The sequence below is a fragment of the Sturnus vulgaris genome, chromosome 4 (genome assembly GCF_052056855.1).
Source record: "Sturnus vulgaris isolate bStuVul1 chromosome 4, bStuVul1.hap1, whole genome shotgun sequence".
NCBI classification, from domain to species: Eukaryota; Metazoa; Chordata; class Aves; order Passeriformes; family Sturnidae; genus Sturnus; species Sturnus vulgaris.
Genome location: NC_142246.1, coordinates 63748674 through 63768621, shown reverse-complemented (window position 1 = coordinate 63768621; position 19948 = coordinate 63748674). Strand labels below are relative to the sequence as shown.

Sequence of the window (19948 nt, the reverse complement as noted above, 5' to 3'; positions counted from 1 at the left end):
CTAAAGCGAGGAACAGCGGTTAGTGAAGCAATAAATACACATCCCAAGAGGAGCTGATGGGCTGTGCACGCAGGCTGACAGGGGAGCGGGCGGATATCGCCTCATGGGCCAGAGTATCTCCGTGAGAGTGAACGGACCGAGCCAGCGGGACATTGCATGTGCAGGGAAGCAGGTGACAGCCGAGCCTCCCTCGCCGGCTCTGAACTAATCCTGCGGTTTCCCGGGGCCCCTCCGGGCACACCAACCCCTTCCATGCGGCCCCTCCGAGCCTCTCCCGCCGCCCCGCCCTTCCGTCCCCTCACGGCCCGGCCCCGCCCCGCCCCGCCCTCGCTCGCCATTGGCCACCGCCCGCGCGGGGGGCGGGGCGTGCCGCGGCGGAGCCGGCGCCTGCGCGATGCCCCCCCGTCCCCTCCGGACCGGCTTCCCGCTCGCGGGGCTCCGCTTCCGGGTCGGGGCCAGAGCTCGGCCGCGTCCGCCAGGGTCGCCTCAGCCGGGCCGGGGAGCGGGGCCGGGGCCGCCGCCGCCCGGGCGAGGGGCGGGCAGGGGCCGCACAGGCAGCGGCGGCATTGCGCGGCAGGGCGGCGAGAGGGCCGCGGGGAGGCGGCGGCGGCGGCGGCCCCCGCCGAGGCCTGCTCCGGCCCGCCGCCGCCGCCGCTCGGCCGATGCGCCCAGAGCCATGGACAAGATCCTGGAGGGGCTGGTGAGTTCGTCGCACCCGCTGCCGCTGAAGCGGGTGATCGTGCGGCGCGTGGTGGAGTCGGCGGAGACGCCGCTGAGCCAGGCGCAGTGCCGCGCCATGTTCGCGCTCGGCACCCGGCTGGTGCTGCAGGGCCCCGACCCCTTCCAGCGGCAGGTGGGGCGGCAGGTGCTGGACGCCTACGGCCGCTTCCACCGCGCCGAGTTCGAGGCGTTCTTCAACCGCGGGCTCGTCCTCGGGCTCCTGCAGCGCGGCTACGGCGAGCTGAGCAACCGCGACCCCGCCATCCTCGACTACATCCAGGCGGGGCTGCGCCTCATCATGAGCTGCCCCTCGGTGCTGGAGCTCTTCGAGCTGCTGCAGGTGGAGGCGCTGCGCCTGGTGTGCGAGCGGCCGGCGCCGCCGCTCTGCGCCCGCCTGTGCCAGCTGCTGAGTGACTTCCCGCAGTGCCTGCCCCGCGGCAGGAAGCTCTCGCTCGCCTTCTGCCAGCAGCTGGTGCGCAGCATCGCCCACTTCCAGAGCCAGGGCACCCGGGAGGCCGAGCTGCGCCTCTACGTCTCGCAGGTGACCCAGGTCAGCGCGCTGCTCAGGAGCGTCTGGAAGGCCGAGCCCGACACGCTGCTGCCCTCCCTGCAGGAGCTCTTCGCTGTCATCTCCGCCGCGGGTGAGCGGGAGCGGCGCGGAGTAACGGGGGCGTGAGTTATCCAGGGAAAAGGGAAAGCCTTAGCGCAGGCATCACTTGGGAAGCGCTGCTTTCTCACCCGATACTAAAATGCAACTTCTTGACTGTCGAGAAAGCCAAGCCTTTTTTATTTCCTGCCCACCCCCAAAAGCTAGAGGGGGAATAGTGACTTATTTTGCTGCAGAGCAGGATGGTGTTTGGAAAATCTCCTGGTGCAATGCTTTAAGTGATATACCGAAATGGAGTTTGGGGTGCCCTGTTAAAGATTTAAAGCTATCAGTAGTGAAATGCATATAAATATCTCAAAAGCTGTTGGCAAGAAGTTGGTGTCAGACTCTTCGGTGGTGCCAAGTGCCATTATAAGGGGCAAAGGCCATAAACTAAACCACAAGTTTCACCTTAACATGAGGAAGAACTTGTTTTGATTGAGAATGGCAGAGCACTGTAACATGCTGTCCGGGGGGTCGTGGAATCTCCCTCTCTGGAGACATTCCAACCCCACCTGGGTGTGTTCTTGTGTTACCTGTCCCAGGTGACCCTGCCTTGGCAGAGGGGTTGGGCTACATGATCTCCAGAGATCTCTTCCAACACAGTTTTGTGGTTCAGTGAAAAGATGCTCTTCCTTCTTGCTCCTTGGAACTGTTTAAAAAATTGGGATTTATAAATACATGTAAGTCACATATGTAAAAGCAATATATAAAGTTATAGGAAGCATCCAGTGCCTGAGTAATGGAAATGTGATTATAAATAGGTCCTTTCTGACTTCTGAAATATGTGAACTACTGTAGTAGTTCCCGTTGGAAAGTACCTTTTCTGTTGATGTACCTGAGAAACTTAACATTGCTTTTTGCTGTAAGTGGTGTGGTTAGCAGAGAGTTGTTGAGATAGGACATGGGGAATACCAGCTGCACTAAATTATATTCATTGTACTTCATGTTAACAGGCTTAAGATGAAGTATAATAAACAACTTATGGTACTTCTTTTTACAAAAATACAAAGCCTACTTCACAATTCCACTTAGGGTGGAGGAGGAGGAAGTTGGCAGCTTGTCACTTTTTGCATGGATATGAAATGAACTAAAGGAGTTTGTAATTCACTGCTGTTCGTTGTCCTTAATTCATTGATGCATTTTAATTTTGGTTTGGTTTGTGATAATAGAATGCAAGATGTAGGACAGATTTATTGTCACTTTTAAACTATGGTGAAGTTGTAGGGTAGAACATATAGCTTACTTTTTTTGTGGAGTTCATTTTTTAGATTCTTACATTTTGTCATATTCAATTGTTACAGATACTTCATTTGAACCTTCTGTTGCACTGGCAAGTCTTGTGCAGCACATACCATTGCAGATGATTACAGTACTCATCAGGAGCCTTACTACAGATCCTAATGTGAAAGATGCAAGTATGACTCAAGCTCTGTGCAGGTAATGTATTTCATTGCCGAGAGAGAGGCGTTTCTTTCTCAATCTTGCCTTTCTTGAAGTTATTTGTTACTTAGTTTCCGTTTAAAAAGCCAACCAAACAAAAGCATAGAAAAGAGGAGCCCTTAAAATGATATTCCAAGTCATGCTTTTTGGCATATTAAGGTTTAAGGATATATTATATATAATACACATGATGCTGTGGATATTACTGGCAGGGTTTCAGCTGAATGTTGCTTCCTTCATTGCTTGTTTCATTTTCCAGCCCTGCTGGGAGAGTGCAGAGGGTTAAATAGAAACTCATAGGAAACACCCGTGTTCCTATTAGATTACATCTTAATTGAGGTCTCCTGCCTTATGGGAGGTGGCATGAATAGGAAACTTCTTGGGGTTTATAGTCAAACTGAGAAACAAGGCCTTGTTTACAGAAGATGAACCTTTCTGCTTTTCCAAGAAGCAGGGTAGTATTGTCATAACCATCATCTCCTGCTCTGAAGAGAGGAGACAGTTCAAAATGAGTTTTACTGCTTAGTTTTGAGGGATTTTTTTATTAGGATTCACAGAGAACAGCCTCTATTACCCTTTTCACTCAAACCCTTGTAGGTTTTTTTGGATGTTCTTTGAATGATAGAGGAATAGGAATGATGTAAAAGCAATTGCATGTTATGTTTGTTAACATCTAACCTTGAGTAAACGTGGTGGAGATGAGTAGCAGTGTAAACAGACTGGGATTAAGATTGCAATCTTGGTTTTAATATCTTCAGATAGGTGAATAATAGTGATGCAGAAAGATGACAGTGATAGAAGGATGAAAACCTTGAAGTTTTTTGGTGTTTTTTAAACCCTATTGAAGAAGTGTTGTTGAGCACTGAAGGGTAGGAAAATGGGTAATGCAGTTAAACAGGGGACTATGAGAAATTTGTATTGTTTAAACAGCAACTTCTAAGAAGCCTTAAACTAGGAGTTCAGTGTCTGCAATATTATCACTTTTAAGTACATCCATTTGAATGTAGTGTAATACTTAAGCATTCATGTAATGTAGCACTTGAAAATCTTGGTGGGATACTGAGGGCTTTCTCACACTCTTCCTTGTGTTTACAGTAAGTTGAGAAGCTGTATTTCAGTCAAAAACATAATGAAAAGAAGTAGTGTTAGCAATAAAATTTGGGGTAAGACATATTGTTTAGGGACTTTAAGAGAATCTCCTTGACTGAAGAGGTTTCAACAAAGGTGTGTGCCCAACTAAAAGTCAGAGCTGGGAAATTCAGGATTTGTTCATGCTGGTAATTTACCAGTAATGTGCTGGTGATTAATTGCCGAGGTAGTGTAGTTTTAACGTTTATGTTGCATTGCTGTGTCAAGACAGTATGATCATATAACTGTAGCTTGAGAACAACTTCTTTGTGTCCCTCTGCTTAGGGAAGCAATTCAATGCTGAGCTTTGGTTGCAGTAGGAGCTGTTATTATCATCTAAGTGCTTTCTTTTTTGGTACTAGCCATGTAGTGGGCAAGTTTGTCTCTTGTGTTTGAAAGGGAAGAGCAGTCTTACTTGCTTTGTTCATTCTTTGAGGTAATACTGTCTAAACCTCTCGTTTAGTTCCGTGGAACTTTGTTGATTTTGTTTCTGGATATTCTCATGCCAACACTGCATCCAGTTTTTTTTTCTACCTATGGCAACCCTTTGCAGTTACTCCTCTCTTCTGGCTTAGTGGAGCAATTGATATGAGGTTAATGCAGCTGGAATGTCTGGGGCACCAAATGACAATGCTGTCATCAGGCTTGCAGCATTCCCAGGAGATGCAAAACTCCAGGCACAAGGTCTGATGAGAGTCAGCAGAGCTTTGGTGACTGTAAATTAGAGATCTTGTTGCTCACTTCCTAAGTATAACTTCTGTGGCACTGCAGAGTCTATCTGAAGTTGAACACCGAGTAGTAAATAATTTATATTTAACAGACTCCTAAATGGAGTTTGTTCAGAGGGGGTGGTACCTTAGCCACAAGATATTGTTGGAAAGGATATTTGGCTTTTGGCTTGAGCTGACTCAGCTGTCTCATGAAACCTTACCTGAAGAGCATCAGTGAGGAAAAGCAGAAAACAGTTGTATCTCTTTGAGGATATATGGCTCTACTTCAAAAGAGTCTTACTTCAGAACTCTGGGAGGAAATGAACTGGCTGTACTCAGGATCCTGATAAGTATAATGCTTCTTTGAACTTCAACCCAAATATCTCTGTTAAGAGAAACTGAAAATTTTGCCAAGAAATACTCCAGATATAACCAGGTGCTCTGTCCTATTGGAAAAAAAATGTAAAATGCTGTAAAAGACTTGTAATTTGTTGGGGGTGCCAGGTAGTCTAAATATCTTCTGTTGCTCTTTTGGTTTGGTTATTTTTTCTAATCTGAGCCACCAGATTTTTTGATGTGTGGAGAAGATATTTTGTGAAAGAAGTTGGTGTCCAAGGTTACACAAATATTGGTTTTTTTCTATTCAAAGATATCAAAAATACTGTCCCTATTAGGAACATACGTGGGTGAAAGACCTGCTGATTTTAGAGTGGTATGAGGCAGAAGGTCCTCTTGAGACTTTTAAGTTTCTCTTAATCTAGTCAAACCCCCAAAAAAATCCTCTGTTAGTATGGATGATCATCATCATGGCCCATACTAATATCTGCCTTTGTATTAAAAATGCAGTCATTGATTGCAACAGAGCAGAAGCCAAGTAAATGGAACCAAAATGCCTGGTCTTCACCTACCAGATCTAAGATTTGATGGGTTTTGGGAGAATCTCAAGCAGGTCTGCAGGTTCACTTCTGTCTCTTCTTCTGGTTTTTGTTTCTGCTCTCAAAATCATTAATTCTAAGATTAAGTCAGATGTTTTAGAATAGTGGTTCTGATGTAGGGCTCTACAGAATACTTGTCTAAACCAGTTAAGAAGACAAAATATATTGTCATTAGGCTTAAATTATCTCTGCAGGTGTTTCTGACACTGCTGAAAAATAGCAAGCCTACAAATCAGGGAAGGGAAGATTTGAAGATGATTGTACTATGAGTTGTGGGATCTTTTTTTAGGTTAAGATTATTTCTTTGCAGACAAAAACAGTTTGGGCCTGTGTTTTTCAATCTCTGTTTTAGAAGATATACGGAAAGGTTGCTCAGGATAAAGATGTTTGAATTTAACATGTTGAGGAAATGAGAGCTTTGTGTAAATTCAGAGCAGTGATTATGATGTTGCCGTGTTTTTTCCTAAATTTTTTTTGGTAACAATATGGAAGAAACTTGGTAAGATTTGTGCTTGTTTGTTAAAAAGGCAGTTCTAAAGATCCCTTATTTCAGAGAAGCCTTTGAATTTTCTATGTGCAGGTTGTACATAATTCTAAGATCTATACATTATAGCTTGTCTCAATATCTGTCTACTCTTGTGGTAGAAAGTTTTTCCTTCTACCTAATTAGTGTTGCCTCATCTTGTTTGAAGAAAAATCTTGTGGACAATTAAAGAAAATTCAAAATATTGGCAAGTAAAATATCACAAGAGCAAAGCCTAGATTTCATGTTTTAGCTGGCACTCCCTTACAATATTGTCTGTGTCCTAGAATTGCTTCAACTCATCTGTTTGTCTGCCTTAAAAATCAGTATAAATTGACTATTAATTTAAAAAGATAGAATACCTGTGTTTTCCTGATATTTCACTGTATTTTCTAGGCACGGGAGGTCCCTTCACTTTTTTCTTAGCTCAAGTGAACTTCTCCTTTTTGAGATGTATATAGACCCCAGACTGCTCAATGTATTTAAAATTACTAGATTTTACCATTAATTTAGAGTGTTTGAGCTGGCTTCCATGAGTGCAATTTTAAGTTGAAGAGGCTTCTTTAATAGTCAGTTTTGGTCTGCTTTGGGATAAAAGGTGTTAGAGGGGAGGTTACCAGGTCCAGGCACCTTTTCAGCAGTAAGCTTTTGTCAGATGTTAGCTCAATATCTATAAAATCAGGGTGCATTTTCTAGACTAATAAGAAACAATACAAAATATTGGCCTTTTCAAGCTTTTGTGTTTTTTGAGGATGCATATTTACTTCAAATGTATTAAATGAATAATTATTAATATTTCAGAATTAAATGGCTTGAGATGTAATTAAATTACCACTTGCCTAACATTCCTGCATTACTTATTGGGAGTCTTATTGTATAAGCATGTAGCAAGGTGAAATAGAGTATCTTTTTTGTTGAGATTAAAATTAGTGGCATATTGGGTTTTTAAATTTTTTTTTTGTTCTCTTATTGCCTTGTAGAATGATTGACTGGCTGTCCTGGCCTCTGGCTCAGCATGTGGAAACATGGGTGATTGCACTGCTGAAAGGATTGGCTGCAGTCCAGAAATTTACCATCCTCATTGATGTCACTCTGCTTAAGATCGAATTGGTATGTTGGAAAAGAGCATTCAAAACTGAGGGAGAGGGAAAGGAGTTGCTCCCAGCTATGCATTTGTGTAAAATCTCTTTTATTGTAACATACGCTGTCTTCTTACTCTGCAAATAAGGTGTAAATGCATCCATAGCTGTCACTTGCATGTAATGATTTTGTCTGTTTCAAATGGTTGTGTGTTTGAAGATGTGTTTTTGTGTTTACCGCAATTTTACTTTGTAGATTCACTGAAATAAATGTGGGTTTTTTTTCAGGTCTTTAATCGGCTTTGGTTTCCTCTAGTGAGGCCTGGTGCCCTTGCTGTCCTTTCCCACATGTTACTTAGTTTCCAGCATTCTCCAGAAGCTTTTCATTTGGTGAGTTACTAAATAACTGTTTTTCAGTGCTTTGAAATGTCACTCACTGTGTGATTTCTGAAATGGGTGTAAAGAGCAACAGAATTGATGTGCTTGGATTTTGTGTGTTGGAAGGTCCTAGAATCAGGTTCCTCTGGTCACAGGAAGGCTTTTTAGCTTCCAGATTCAGCCACTTCATATATAACTGGAAGCAAGCATTGTCCTTCCTTGTATGTACCTATTTCTGGCAGGAGTATCTGTGCACCGCATTTCAACTGCATGCTTCTGGAAATCCATTTTATGTGTGTGAAATTGGCTGATTAGGTTAGGCAGCAAGTAGGTTTTTGAGGACAGCTGTTTGGAGAAAACAGATACCAGAGATAATCTGCTCTGTGTAACCTGGTCACCCTGAATAGGTTCATGAGACCCAGAAATACTTCACTTCCAGAAAACCTGTGCTGTCTGTGTCAATGTTCATGGACAAATTAAAGGTCACCATTTTTAATGACCCCTTTTCAAAATGCATTTCATTAGTTAAGGCCGTAGATAGGAGGGTGTGACAGTAACTGTATTAATACAGCAAGGTGTTCCCACACTTGGTGTTCAGCTTAAACTTTAAGAGAAATGTCAGATTTAATAGTAACAGCCTGGCACATTGTTTCTAGGCTGTCCCCAAGGCTCTGAAGGAATATCAAACCCTTTGTTTAATGTCAGTGTAATTGCCTTATGACCATTACATTGATTTTTAATGAGACATGTCTGAAGTTTCTCCATTGTCTTCGGGTAGAAGTTTGAGTCACAGTCGAAAGCTTTGAATACGCTCAAAACATAAATATTAAATATATTTACTTTCTTGCTTTTCTTCTTTTCTCCTGAGAGAGATGAAACAGTAGAAAAAGGTAAAATATGAGAGAACTTATTCTAGAAAAAGGAATTTGGTTTAACAAAGAAAATCTCTATTGGAGACTGCCTGCTGTACTGCAAAAATACCTCCCTGCAGGATATCATTACCATTTTTGCTCAATTTTAAACAATTTTCTTCAATATCATTTTTTGTGCTACTGCCATTTAATATTCTGTAATATCTTCCTTCACTTTAAGTGCTTGTTTACTTTTTAAATAACAAATGGTCTGATTATGAAATGGTCAAATGCACATTTGATAAGTAGAAATGAATTTACTTGGTAATGCATCTGAAATTACATTCACTCTCTTTACACTTGAGCATCATTAGCATAAATTAGTTTGATATTTTTATAGCAGAAGCAGTCTTGTACTTAAGATGTAGAACTTAAGAGCATCAAAAATCTACTCATGTATAAAAGTTTAATGCAACCTCAAGCCAGAAGTGATAATTCTGTGTATATTCAAAGGGTAACATTTATCCAGCCTGCAGAATTTGACTCTTTGACAGAACTGAGAATCTGTACTTTTTCTGTTCTTCCCATGTGCTTTGTCTATGCAGAATTACTGTATCTCAGATCTGCTTGATACAAGTCTCCTTTTTGGAGCTCAGCAGTTGCTTTCTTATTGCTGTGTACCCACATTTATAAAGTGGAAGATGGAATTTTTTTCATTTCAACAGCTTTCACTATTGACTTGTGGTACAGTGAAGACTTCATCTTTCTGTTTTTCTATTTAGACAGTGGATAGCTTGCTTACCTAAAGAGCAGGGTTTATTTATCAGAGGTGTAAAATTATCTTTTTTACCCAGAAAATAACCAATAATTGAAAAGGTGGGAAATTGGTATTTTGCACCTAGCCCCTTTTACTTTGGTGTTTTGAACTATATCAGTTCTTTTAATTGGTATACCTTCCTCAGATTCCTATATTCTTATAATTCCTGTTCTGTATTTCATGTCTTTAGCTTACAAATTGTTTGGTAGTAATTAATTATGAGAAATTATTCTATCAACTTCTTTCACAGTTAATCAATCCTGATCACTTGGAAACTGGGAAAGTTGTCTGAAATACTTTGGTTCACAGTGAGAACTCCCTACTCTTTGTAAATTGCTTTGAAGTAAATTTCTACTTGGTGTCTTAAGACTAATGTCTCATGCATTTAAATGTAGAGAGCTGTGCTGAAGAAGAGGAAGGAGATCAAGTAAACATTTCTGATTGTAATCTGACTCAATTTAAAGTAGTCCTGAATCTGAACCAAGTGTCAAATAGATGACCATACCTGTGGCAGACTTTCAGCTCACAGTAAATGACATGGTCCTGGTTTATGGAGCTGAGCTGCCTCACTAGGTGGAGCTATGGGCCAGTTTGCTTCTTGTAGGAATACCAGGAATGTATTCGTAGGCTCGTGAGTCCAAGCATTAGGTTCTGTTAAAGGAAGATTAAAAGGTTTGTTTTAAAAACCATATTTCTGAAATCAAAACAAGATACTAAACTGTTAGTAGTGTCACAAAAGCAGAATGTTTGCAGTTAATATCCTTAATAAGATGAAAACCTTAAAACCTTAGCATGCACCTTCTAAGTTCATAAAGTTCCTTTTAAAACTTGCTATGTGAGCTAAAGAGAGCATTGAATAATTAATTGTGCTGCTTGAAAATTGTCATGTGTGAAGAGTAATATATGTTTTTCAAGTCATTGTTTCTCAACCACTTCTTATAACAAAAGATCCCCTGTCCTTTGGTATGTATAAACCAATGAAGTTCAATGAAGTATTTTGTAGAAGAAAAAAACAATGAGAGAATTGAGTTAACACTTTTTTGTTTGTTTCTTTGTTTTCCCATTCAGATTGTTCCACACGTGGTCAGTTTGGTTCACTCCTTCAAAAGAGATGGCTTGCCTTCCAGTACAGCCTTTTTGATGCAGTTGACTGAGTTGATACACTGTATGATGTATCATTATTCAGGATTTCCAGAGCTCTATGAACCCATTCTGGAAGCTATTAAGGTACATTAGCAATGTTAAGAGCATGGAATGTTTTTTTATTTTCCCAGATGTGAAATTGTAGTTCTGCAGATCCAAATTCTTTAGAGCTTCCATGTAGAGAAAAGAGCCAACCACATAATCTCATGTCAATCCTGTGCTTGAAATATAAAATAAATATAAAGCTTTGAAGGAAAAGGTTGGGGGGAGGGAAGGGTACAAGGGCACAAGGGCTGTTCTGTTTCCTAGGCTATCAGGGACAGCAGCAAGACCTTGAAGGAGAGCTGGGGAGCAGACGAAGATGCAATACTGGTGAATGGCAGAACCTGTTATAGAAACAAATAAAAAAACCTATTAAGTGTGTTAAATATTTCTCTTGTAGGATATGCCCAAACCCACTGAAGAGAAGATTAAGTTGATCCTCAGTCAGAGTGCCTGGACTTCTCAATCCAGTTCTTTGCCATCTTGTTTATCTAGACTTTCTGGAAAATCTGAAACTGGGAAGACAGGCCTAATAAATCTAGGAAATACTTGCTACATGAACAGTGTTATTCAGGCACTTTTTATGGCTACAGAGTAAGTGCTTCTTAATAGCTCTTTTCATTGCAAATAATTCTTGCAGTTAGTGTATTCTAGATTTTCACAGAATAATAACTTCTCTTGGGATCTCTTGACTGGATAGATCTGAGTGGGTTTTTTTGCACTCAGTTACTGATTGCTTTGGTAATGTTCAGCTCTAGAAACTGCAATTTTAGCCACTAAAAATCCTGATCCTTTTACCCAGTGTCAAGAGACAAGTCCTTTTTTGCTCACTGATGTATTGTAAAAATTTTTGGTGATGCTTTTGTTACAATCTGGAATGGTATTGGAAAAAGTCTGTCTGTATCCTATTCCTACTCATTTAAATGTTTGAAGACATGGGCATTTTGCAGTGTTAATTCTGCACTAGAGCAGAGTTACAGTATTAAAGGGAAGTGTTATGTGTTTTGCTTTCTTTCAATTTCAAGTAATTATCTCAGCTGGAATGATAACTGTTTTGTTAGAAGTCTAGCAAGGAAACTGACGTCTCTCTCTTCCATTTTAGTTTCAGAAGACATGTTTTATCTCTGAATCTAAATGGCTGTAATTCTCTAATGAGAAAATTGCAGCATCTTTTTGCATTTTTGGCCCATACCCAGGTATGTCAGTTTTCCATCTGCTTTTCTTTAAGCCTAGATCTATATACCAAAATTGAGAAACAAACATGATGCTGTGGGAGACCTCTTGAGTATATAAAGTATAAATATTATAGTTTTGTATGGGAATGAGTCTGCCTTCAAATGCTCAGATGGTGTGGATGGACTTACGAAATACACGTTTCTCTAAGTGACAAACGTTGGTGTTTTGGTGTTTTTATAAATAGTTTCTTTGAGAAGCAAGAATGAGAAAACAGAAATAAGACCTGAGTTGATATACAAGCTGATTTTATCTATCTTTTTAGTGTAAACTGTGACCTTCCGTGATTTTTACACTAAATTGTATTGTAGTTCAAATTCTGATATAAACATTAACTATTCAAAAATTTTGCTAATGCTGGAAAGGTACAAGACACTTCTGTTCTCTTTGAATAATAGTAATAAACTTGTGAAGGGGATGAGGCTGCCTCAGCTTCAAAATAAATGGGTACTTATGAAGTATTGGTGTTCTGAAGAAAGCAAACAAGTTTTTTTAACTTACCAGCAAGACTGGTAGGTGCTATTATGCATAATACCTGGCTTGCACTGACTAAAAATTAATATTTGCCAGCAGGATAAACTATTTTTATCTTTGTACTAGAGGTGATTGCTACAAAATTAATGGCTCTCCCTTGGCATGATTAAGTTGTTTAAATGTTTGTGTATCATGTGTTTCGTTCAGCTACTCTGGGATAATGTAGTCCAAAGTTCAGCTGTTAATATTAAAATAATAAAACCATTTTTTAAGTAGCTCCTATGTAACCTTGCCTGTTCTCTCACTTGAACAGAGGGAGGCATATGCTCCTAGAATTTTCTTTGAAGCTTCCAGACCACCATGGTTCACCCCTCGGTCCCAGCAGGATTGCTCGGAATATCTCAGATTCCTGCTGGACAGGTAAGGTTATGGTGCCATTAATGGGAATGCATCTACAGCCTTACCACATCATGTAAGGAGCAGTTGTGTAACAGTTCCACTGCATGAGTGGGGATCAGGATTTTCAACTTCATTCCTGTCCTTCTCTGGCTTTTTGTATGGTCTACAAACTACTTTTCTTCATGGGATTAGTCTGTGGTGAGGTCTGGATGCCATCTTGAATCCACATAATTGAAAACAGGTTATGGTGGTAACAATGTGCCACTTTTATAAATCTAAACATGGGTGTTATGTTCAAGTCGCAATCCTTAAATTCGTGATTGTTAAATTAATGTGGTTGCTGAAAGCAGTTTAGTAGTGCTTCTGGAATTTCGTGTTGGTGGAGACAGCTGTATTTCATACAAGACACATAAGTCACAAGAGATATACATGTCTTTATAATTAGATAATTAAGTAAGCAAATTAACTGTGGCAGAGATAAATCAGTAATACCTAAATTTATTAATAACCCTCATTTTTGGCTTGCTGAGATGGACCTTAAGCAATATTACTTTAAGACACATTCCACTTCTGGAGAAATTTATCTCAATAATGAAATAGTGTTCTCTTATTTTTTCACTATGTCTTGGGTTTCTCTTTTGGTTTGGATTTTCTTGCTGTAGTTTCTTAACTTGCCTGGCTGCAGAACTCTGACATTTTCTTTGGAAGTTGTCTGGCAATAGACAAATAGTTACTTTTTTCTTACAAAGTCTGACATACAGGACAGGTCAACTCAAGAGCTCAAGATTTATTAACACATTGTAATGATAAATAATAAAAAACATTGTTAGGTTTTTTAATACTTGCCAGTTCTTTCAAAATATCCATTGTGTTCTGTTATATATAATGAGACCCGCAATAAATGCATTTGTGCCTCTCGTACTCTGTTTTGGGTAATACAGACCTCTATGGTTCAACTTCATTGTATAAAAAATAACAAACACTTTTTTTAGTGTAAAACACTTCTAGCAACTTAACCATTTGTATTTTTTAGCTGGAAAAAAAATCTGAGCTAGTGTGGCAGTATTTGGAAAATAGCACAGTTACTTGCATTTATTTTTCTTTGTCTGCAGGTTGCATGAAGAAGAGAGAACTTTGAAAGCATTGTCTTCAGCTAAGAGTTCTGAACATGTAATGACTGACGAGTCCCAGGCACAAGAAGCTGTCCACAAAACACAAGTATTTACTGAAGCACCTTGTATGGGAAGTGGAGAAAGAACTCTCATAGAGAAGATGTTTGGAGGGAAATTGAAAACTAACATATGCTGTTTAAACTGCAAAAGTATGTCTCAAAAGGAAGAAGCTTTCACAGATCTCTCTTTGGCTTTCTGTCCTCCAACTTCCTTAGAGAATGTTGACCCAAAATGCATGGAACATTCTGAAGTGAAGGATGACTACATGGTGCAAAGTAATAGTTTAGCAACCAGTCCTGCTGCAGAAACACCTCTCGATAATTTGGAAGTAAATCGTGGATGTGACACAATAATGAATGAAGGAACCATAGAAGATTTTTCTAGTGAGCCAAGCTCTGAGAATACCACAATTTCTGAACTCAAAGTTGAAAATAATGGGGATATGTCTCAGAGTCTAGTAGGTAAAAATACCCTGTCAGTTACAGACTTACTCAATTATTTTCTGGCACCTGAGATCCTTAGTGGAGACAATAAATATTATTGTGAAAAGTGTGCCTCTCTACAGAATGCTGAAAAAACTATGCAAATCATTGAGGAGCCTGAATACCTCATTCTCACTCTTTTGAGATTTTCCTATGATCCAAAGTGTCACATAAGGCGTAAAATCTTGGACAATGTTTCTCTACCGCTTGTATTGGAACTGCCAGTGAAAAGAGCAACGTCCCCTTTAGCTGTTGTTTCGGGAGGCTGGTCTGTTGGTGTGGAGATTTCTGATACTGGAGAAAACCTTGCTAAAAAACTGAAACCCTCAGGTGCTGATGAAGTGAGCTGCCCACAGTTGGTGCCCTATGTGTTAAGCTCTGTGGTGGTGCATTCTGGTGTATCCTCTGAAAGTGGACATTATTATTCATATGCTAGAAATGTTACTGGGTCAGCCCCTTCAGGGCTCTGCCACCAGTCTACAGCTCTTTCTTTAGTTTCTCCTCAGGATAAGTTGTTTACAGAGGAGAGTCCTTGTACTGTTGTAGAAAATGAGCTGGACAGTGAGATGCCAAGAGAATGGTTTCTGTTCAATGACAGCAGAGTGACATTTACCTCATTTCAGTCAGTCCAGAAAATCACCAGTAGATTTCCGAAGGACACTGCTTACGTTCTGTTTTACAAAAAGCAGAACAGCACCTGTGGCTTCAACACTAATCCAGCAAATGGCCTCTGGGTAAACGGAGACCCTCCTCTACAAAAAGACCTCATGGATGCAATTACAAAAGATAACAAACTGTACTTGCAGGTAAGATGGAAATTTTGTGTAAAGAGTGTCTCCTTACGCCTCACAAGAGGCAGTCTAGAACAAAGAACAAGGTAGCTTTTAAGTGTTCTGTTATATTAACCTTATAAATCACTAGTCTGGTTTCATCTTGGTGTTGCTGGACAGGTTTCATAGCAAGGTTGTCACTGTCAGATGGGAAATGTCAAGGAAAATAACATAAACTCATTTCAGTTTAAACTTTGAGTGGAGATGCTTGTATATGTCGTTCAACCACTTGTAATTCCAGACGGGAGAGGCTCCAAACAGTTGATCCTTTGATTGCCTTTACTAAATTACAAGAGTGGCCTAAGTTTACTTAAAAACTTCGAAGTGGTGTTTTTACTAGTGCATTTTCATTCGTAGTGAAGTTTTACTTAAAAACTCTGCTTACATAAATGCTGGAATAGCTGAAATGATGACCAGATGTGGGTGACTGGATTCTGTTTTCCCTTTGCTGCCCATGCTGTACCTTCTGTGGGACCAGCACTGCCAGCAGCACACTGCCTGTGGTCTGAGAACTTCACCTAGCCGTGGCAGCTTTGTTTGCTGTTTAAAAAAAAAAAAATTCTTCAATATGTTTTTCTTAGAGCACTGCAGTTATTTTTGGATGTTCTTACTGGGTGCTCTTCGATGGGTTAAACTGTTCCTGTAAGGGTTATAGGCCAACTCAAATTAGAAGAACTAGGTAAATTTAACTTAGGAAAAATGAGCTAAATCTCGCTGTGGAAAATCTGCTGCAGGTATTCTACAAACATGAATGGGAAAACTGAGAGCTTAAATTGCAACTCTGTTGCTATTTTCAAGCAGTGTGGTTAAAGCATTTATATCCTGTTTGTCTTTGCTTATGTGCCACATCTCATCTCGACTTCTCTAGCAGCGATGTCTGATCACAGAACAGCTTGGGTTGGAAGGGGCCTTAAAGGCCATCTAGTCCAGCCTCTGCCATGACCAGGGACATCTTCAGCTAGACCAGGTTACTCCAAGTCCCATCCTGCGTGGCCCTCAATGTTTCCAGGGATGGGGCATTTACCACCTCTCTGGGCAGCCCCCAGTGTTTCACCACCTTCCTAAAAAATTCATTCCTTTTATCTAGTCTAACTCTACCCTCGTTTAGGTTAAAACCATTACTCCTTGCCGTGTTTGGTGGGTTTTTTCCTTTTTTAATTGTAATAATCTCAAAATGAAAAATATTTTCCAAGCATATTATTTTTGTTTGCTTTCTAGGGTTTTTTTGCTTGTTTTTAGATCTTTACCTACCTTTCACTTTTGAATTCTTCAGTATTGGCTTTCTTTGTTGTGTCTCAATAATCTCTGAGTTTGTGAGCTCCTGACCTTTTCTCATTTTAATTGAGGCTCATAAAAAGATCTGGGTTACTGTTTTTCTCAAATTAATGCTCATACTGTGATTCACTGAAGTAGATTATTCTAAGTTTAAGATGCCATATTTCACTTTTGGTTCAGAGTTCTAAACTAATGTTTTCCAGCTAAGTTAAGCTAATTTTTGTGTTCTGAGAAAGCCTTTAATTTTTAGAAGACATGTTCCAAAAAACTCTGTATCTTAACTGCTTTCTTTTGCTATTGCATATCAGCTTACCACATGGTAAACTAAGATATTTTCATATATATATATCATATATATATATCATATCATATATATAAATAACTAAACCTGCAATATGGGTAGCTCCCACTCAATTTAAAACAAATTGAAAAACCTTCTCTGGGAACAAGTGGAAAGCAAGAGGGGATGCTCTGCATTATTTTAAGTCCAGAGAACCATATTGACTATCAAGTTTTACTTACCTAACATAGTATTTCATGGGATAAATATAATAAATATAACAATCTGAAAACATTCAACATTTTTAGAAATAAGGCTGTTGCTTGTAAAAATGCCAGTGCTGTAAGCTAAACAGTTTGGTAGAGTAGTTTTTCAACTGAACTATTTGTGCAAGGTCTGCTATTTTAAATCAAAATCTGCAATTGATTTCTGATACTACAAGTGAGTTTTTAATATTTCCTTGTTATTCCTAGTAAACTTATTTGGGTTTTGGTGTGTCATAGAGTTAGCCACATAATGCTGGAGATAGCATAATACTGTATTCAGGGATATGTCCACTGCATTAGGTCGACAGTGTCCTCCAAAATCTCTTTTATAATTTTGAAAATGAGGATGCATTTCAGTCCTTGGTTGTATACAATAGTTCAAACTTAGGCTGCGTTTTTGAAGAGGGCAAAATAATTTAATACTCACAAGGACTATTTTAGCACCTGTGAAAGTATTTGGACAAAATTTTAGTTTCGTGCTTTCATGGTAGTACAATACAGTCAGGAAGAATTGAAGGTGACCCCTGCAGTTACTAAAACCTGTTCAAAAGTTTACTCCCATTGCCTTTCGGGACGTGTGTGCTGATGAAGTGTCATGTGAAGGCAGCTATCAGTATGAGCCTTAGCACTGGAATATTTTCAGTTTGTTGCCAGGCCCACTGTCTTTTCCTCTTAGCCTTCCAGAGCTAACACCTGCCTTCTCTCCCTCCATTTTTGAAGCTCTTGGTCAATTTGACAAAGGTATACTACAGATACTAAATTGCTGCAGGGTTTATTGAACTTGTTGGCCAGAGACAAAGTAGTGCGTGATGTGTCTAATGAGGGAAAAGCCTGTGCTCATCCCCTTCTTAGATGTCTTAAGAAGCCTCAGGAGCATTCAGCTGAAAAAGCAGCTGGCAGGAGGCAGAGCTTTCTTATTCCTTCTACTTGTGCAGGTACATTTTCCAGCAGTTGACTCTGATTTTTATGAAGTGCTTGAGAGCTGCAGAGACTTACTAAGTTATGACAGCTAGCATAGCAATAATACTTGAAAGCTGAAAAGCTGCAGAGAATAGAAACGAGATAGCTTGTCCATCTTTTGGCCTTTTATCTGAGTATATTGTTACTCTATGCAGTTGATTGAGTGGAATGAAAAAATGTCTTTAAAGTAATTAACATTGATTTAAAGATTTTGCCTTTCAACATTGCAAACAAGAATAAGAGCATCTGAAAACTGCTAGGATGAAAATTTATATAAAACATGTCAAAACCAGTTTTGTTAGCTTCTCATCAGCAGTCTCATCTTTTAGTGACATCCCATGTTGCTATAAAATAGGATTTTAGCATGAACTCAGATGGATTTAATTTTGTTTCACTTATGCTTAATGACAATCATCAAAATTGTACATCTTAGATTGACTGTGGATGTTCAGCTTGAAAGTTCAGCAAAGCTGTTCACTGGAAATTAGTGATGCTGCTTTAAAAACCATTTCAAGGGCATGAATTGTGGGTTGGGCTTTTTTTTTAATTGTGTTTATTCTTTCATTTCAGGAGCAAGAGCTTAGTGCTCGAACACAAGCACTTCAAGCTGCCTCAGCCTCTTGCTCTTTCCGACCCAATGGATTTGATGACAATGATCCCCCGGGAAGTTGTGGTCCCACAGGTGGAGGAGGAGGGGGTGGGTTCAGCAATGTTGGTAGATTGGTCTTTTGACTATGAAGACAACCTGGAATACACTGGTTCCAAAGCAGCCTAGTACTGCTGAGGACAAATAAAATACTGAACTCTGTCAGATATCGTACCAGGCTTTGAGACTTGATCCTTGTCTAAAAGCAAATATTGGTGTTTTTTTTGGTTATGTTTTATTTGAAATAAATAAGCGCATAATGGAAAAAAAAACCTACCTCTTAAAAGTTCAGTTGCTTTCATAGTAAGATATGCTTGCCCAAAAAACAGAAAATTAAGATTTTTTTTAAGCAAATGCTAATGACATTGTGTTAAACAAAATGCAGTTACATCAGTTTCTCTTGTCCTCATCCACTGAATGAAGAAAGTTCATTTTTTACTCTGATGGTATCGCTTTATGTGGAAACCCATTTTCAGATGGGCTAAACTGCATCTGTAGTCTCTCACCCACTGCTTATTTTTAAATACAATACCTTTGTGAATTTTCAGAGACGATGCAATTTGTAATGAAGGCAATAACTTAAATGTGACATGATACAGTACTTTCCAGGTTAAAAATTATTCAGTCCATTTCCAGTGTAAATGAAAAGAAAAAATTTATAAATATTTGCTAACTTGTTATCCAAAAAAGTGCATGTTGTGTAGGAGCAATGTTTTTAAATAGAGATTGTTAACTTTGTAGCATTTCTAATTGTTTTGAGGATTTTAAAATTATTTCAGGGAATATATCTGCTGAGTATTGGAAAGGAAAAGATTCTGTATGTGCCTTGCAGTACTGTAACTTAAACTCTCTGAGACTGCAAAAGATGAGAAAAATGTCTTACTAGTCCATTATTTTTTGTCAGCATTAGAAATTAAGACATTTATAGAAAGCTTTTAGGTTTCCAGAAGTAAGCATCAGTTAGTTTGAAATGCAGTAAGTGTTGTCCTTTATTTTTTGATTAAAAAATATACATACCTAGTGATCTATAACTTTCATGGCCTATACTGCTGTGAAAAAAGTGGTGAGAAAAACAGAGCTATGTTTGTGAAGTCACAGAAAAGCTGCCTGTATTGATCTTTGCTGAGGATCTTGGCTTATAAGAGTCTTTTGAAGCTTTGCCTTTGGGTTTTGCTGGTAGGGAGAACTTTCTGATGAGTTCAGGATTATATATTTTTTTTTTTTGTCTGCAGAAGCCCAAAATGATTCTGCTTAAGGAGCGGTGTTTGCTTGTTCATTAGGCCAGCAGAGGTTGAGGAGCCAATCCTTTGAGTCTTGGCAGAAATAGCAACTTTGGTTTTGATGTGCAATGAGGAAAACAGAAGTAAAGGTCTTAGACTGTTGAACCCAGTCATTAATTCTTGAGTAATCTTAGAGTGAAGTACAAATTTATTTAAAGTATTTTTACAAAATTCTGCACTGTTTTTGCTGTGTTTTTATATTCTATTAGGTAACAAGTGTGTCCTTAAAAAGCATG

At 39.5% G+C, this 19948-nt stretch overlaps 1 protein-coding gene across 2 annotated transcripts; it reads left to right on the top strand.

The window, feature by feature from the left end:
• Window positions 1–421: 421 nt before the first annotated feature.
• USP38 (ubiquitin specific peptidase 38) lies at window positions 422–18704 on the top strand. Of its 2 annotated transcripts, none has more exons than XM_014878986.2 (10): window positions 422–1361; window positions 2671–2806; window positions 7086–7215; window positions 7473–7574; window positions 10299–10457; window positions 10816–11009; window positions 11518–11611; window positions 12436–12542; window positions 13634–14981; window positions 18357–18704. In XM_014878986.2, exons 1-10 carry the CDS (start codon window positions 677–679, stop codon window positions 18516–18518), a joined length of 3117 nt encoding a protein of 1038 aa, XP_014734472.1. In that variant the 5' UTR covers window positions 422–676; the 3' UTR covers window positions 18519–18704. The 2 variants fall into 2 exon arrangements, with proteins under 2 accessions (XP_014734472.1, XP_088020258.1); XM_088164132.1 differs by lacking the exon at window positions 422–1361 and adding an exon at window positions 1934–2049 and having other exon boundaries at window positions 18357–18659.
• The last annotated feature ends 1244 nt before the right edge of the window (window positions 18705–19948 follow it).

Excerpts from the sequence above, each read along its gene's own strand:
- USP38 (XM_014878986.2), top strand. The coding sequence starts at position 677 with ATGGACAAGATCCTGGAGGGGCTGGTGAGTTCGTCGCACCCGCTGCCG. Across the intron at positions 1,362-2,670 it reads CGCTGTCATCTCCGCCGCGG|ATACTTCATTTGAACCTTCT; the intron begins GTGAGCGGGAGC and ends CAATTGTTACAG. Across the intron at positions 10,458-10,815 it reads CCATTCTGGAAGCTATTAAG|GATATGCCCAAACCCACTGA; the intron begins GTACATTAGCAA and ends TTTCTCTTGTAG.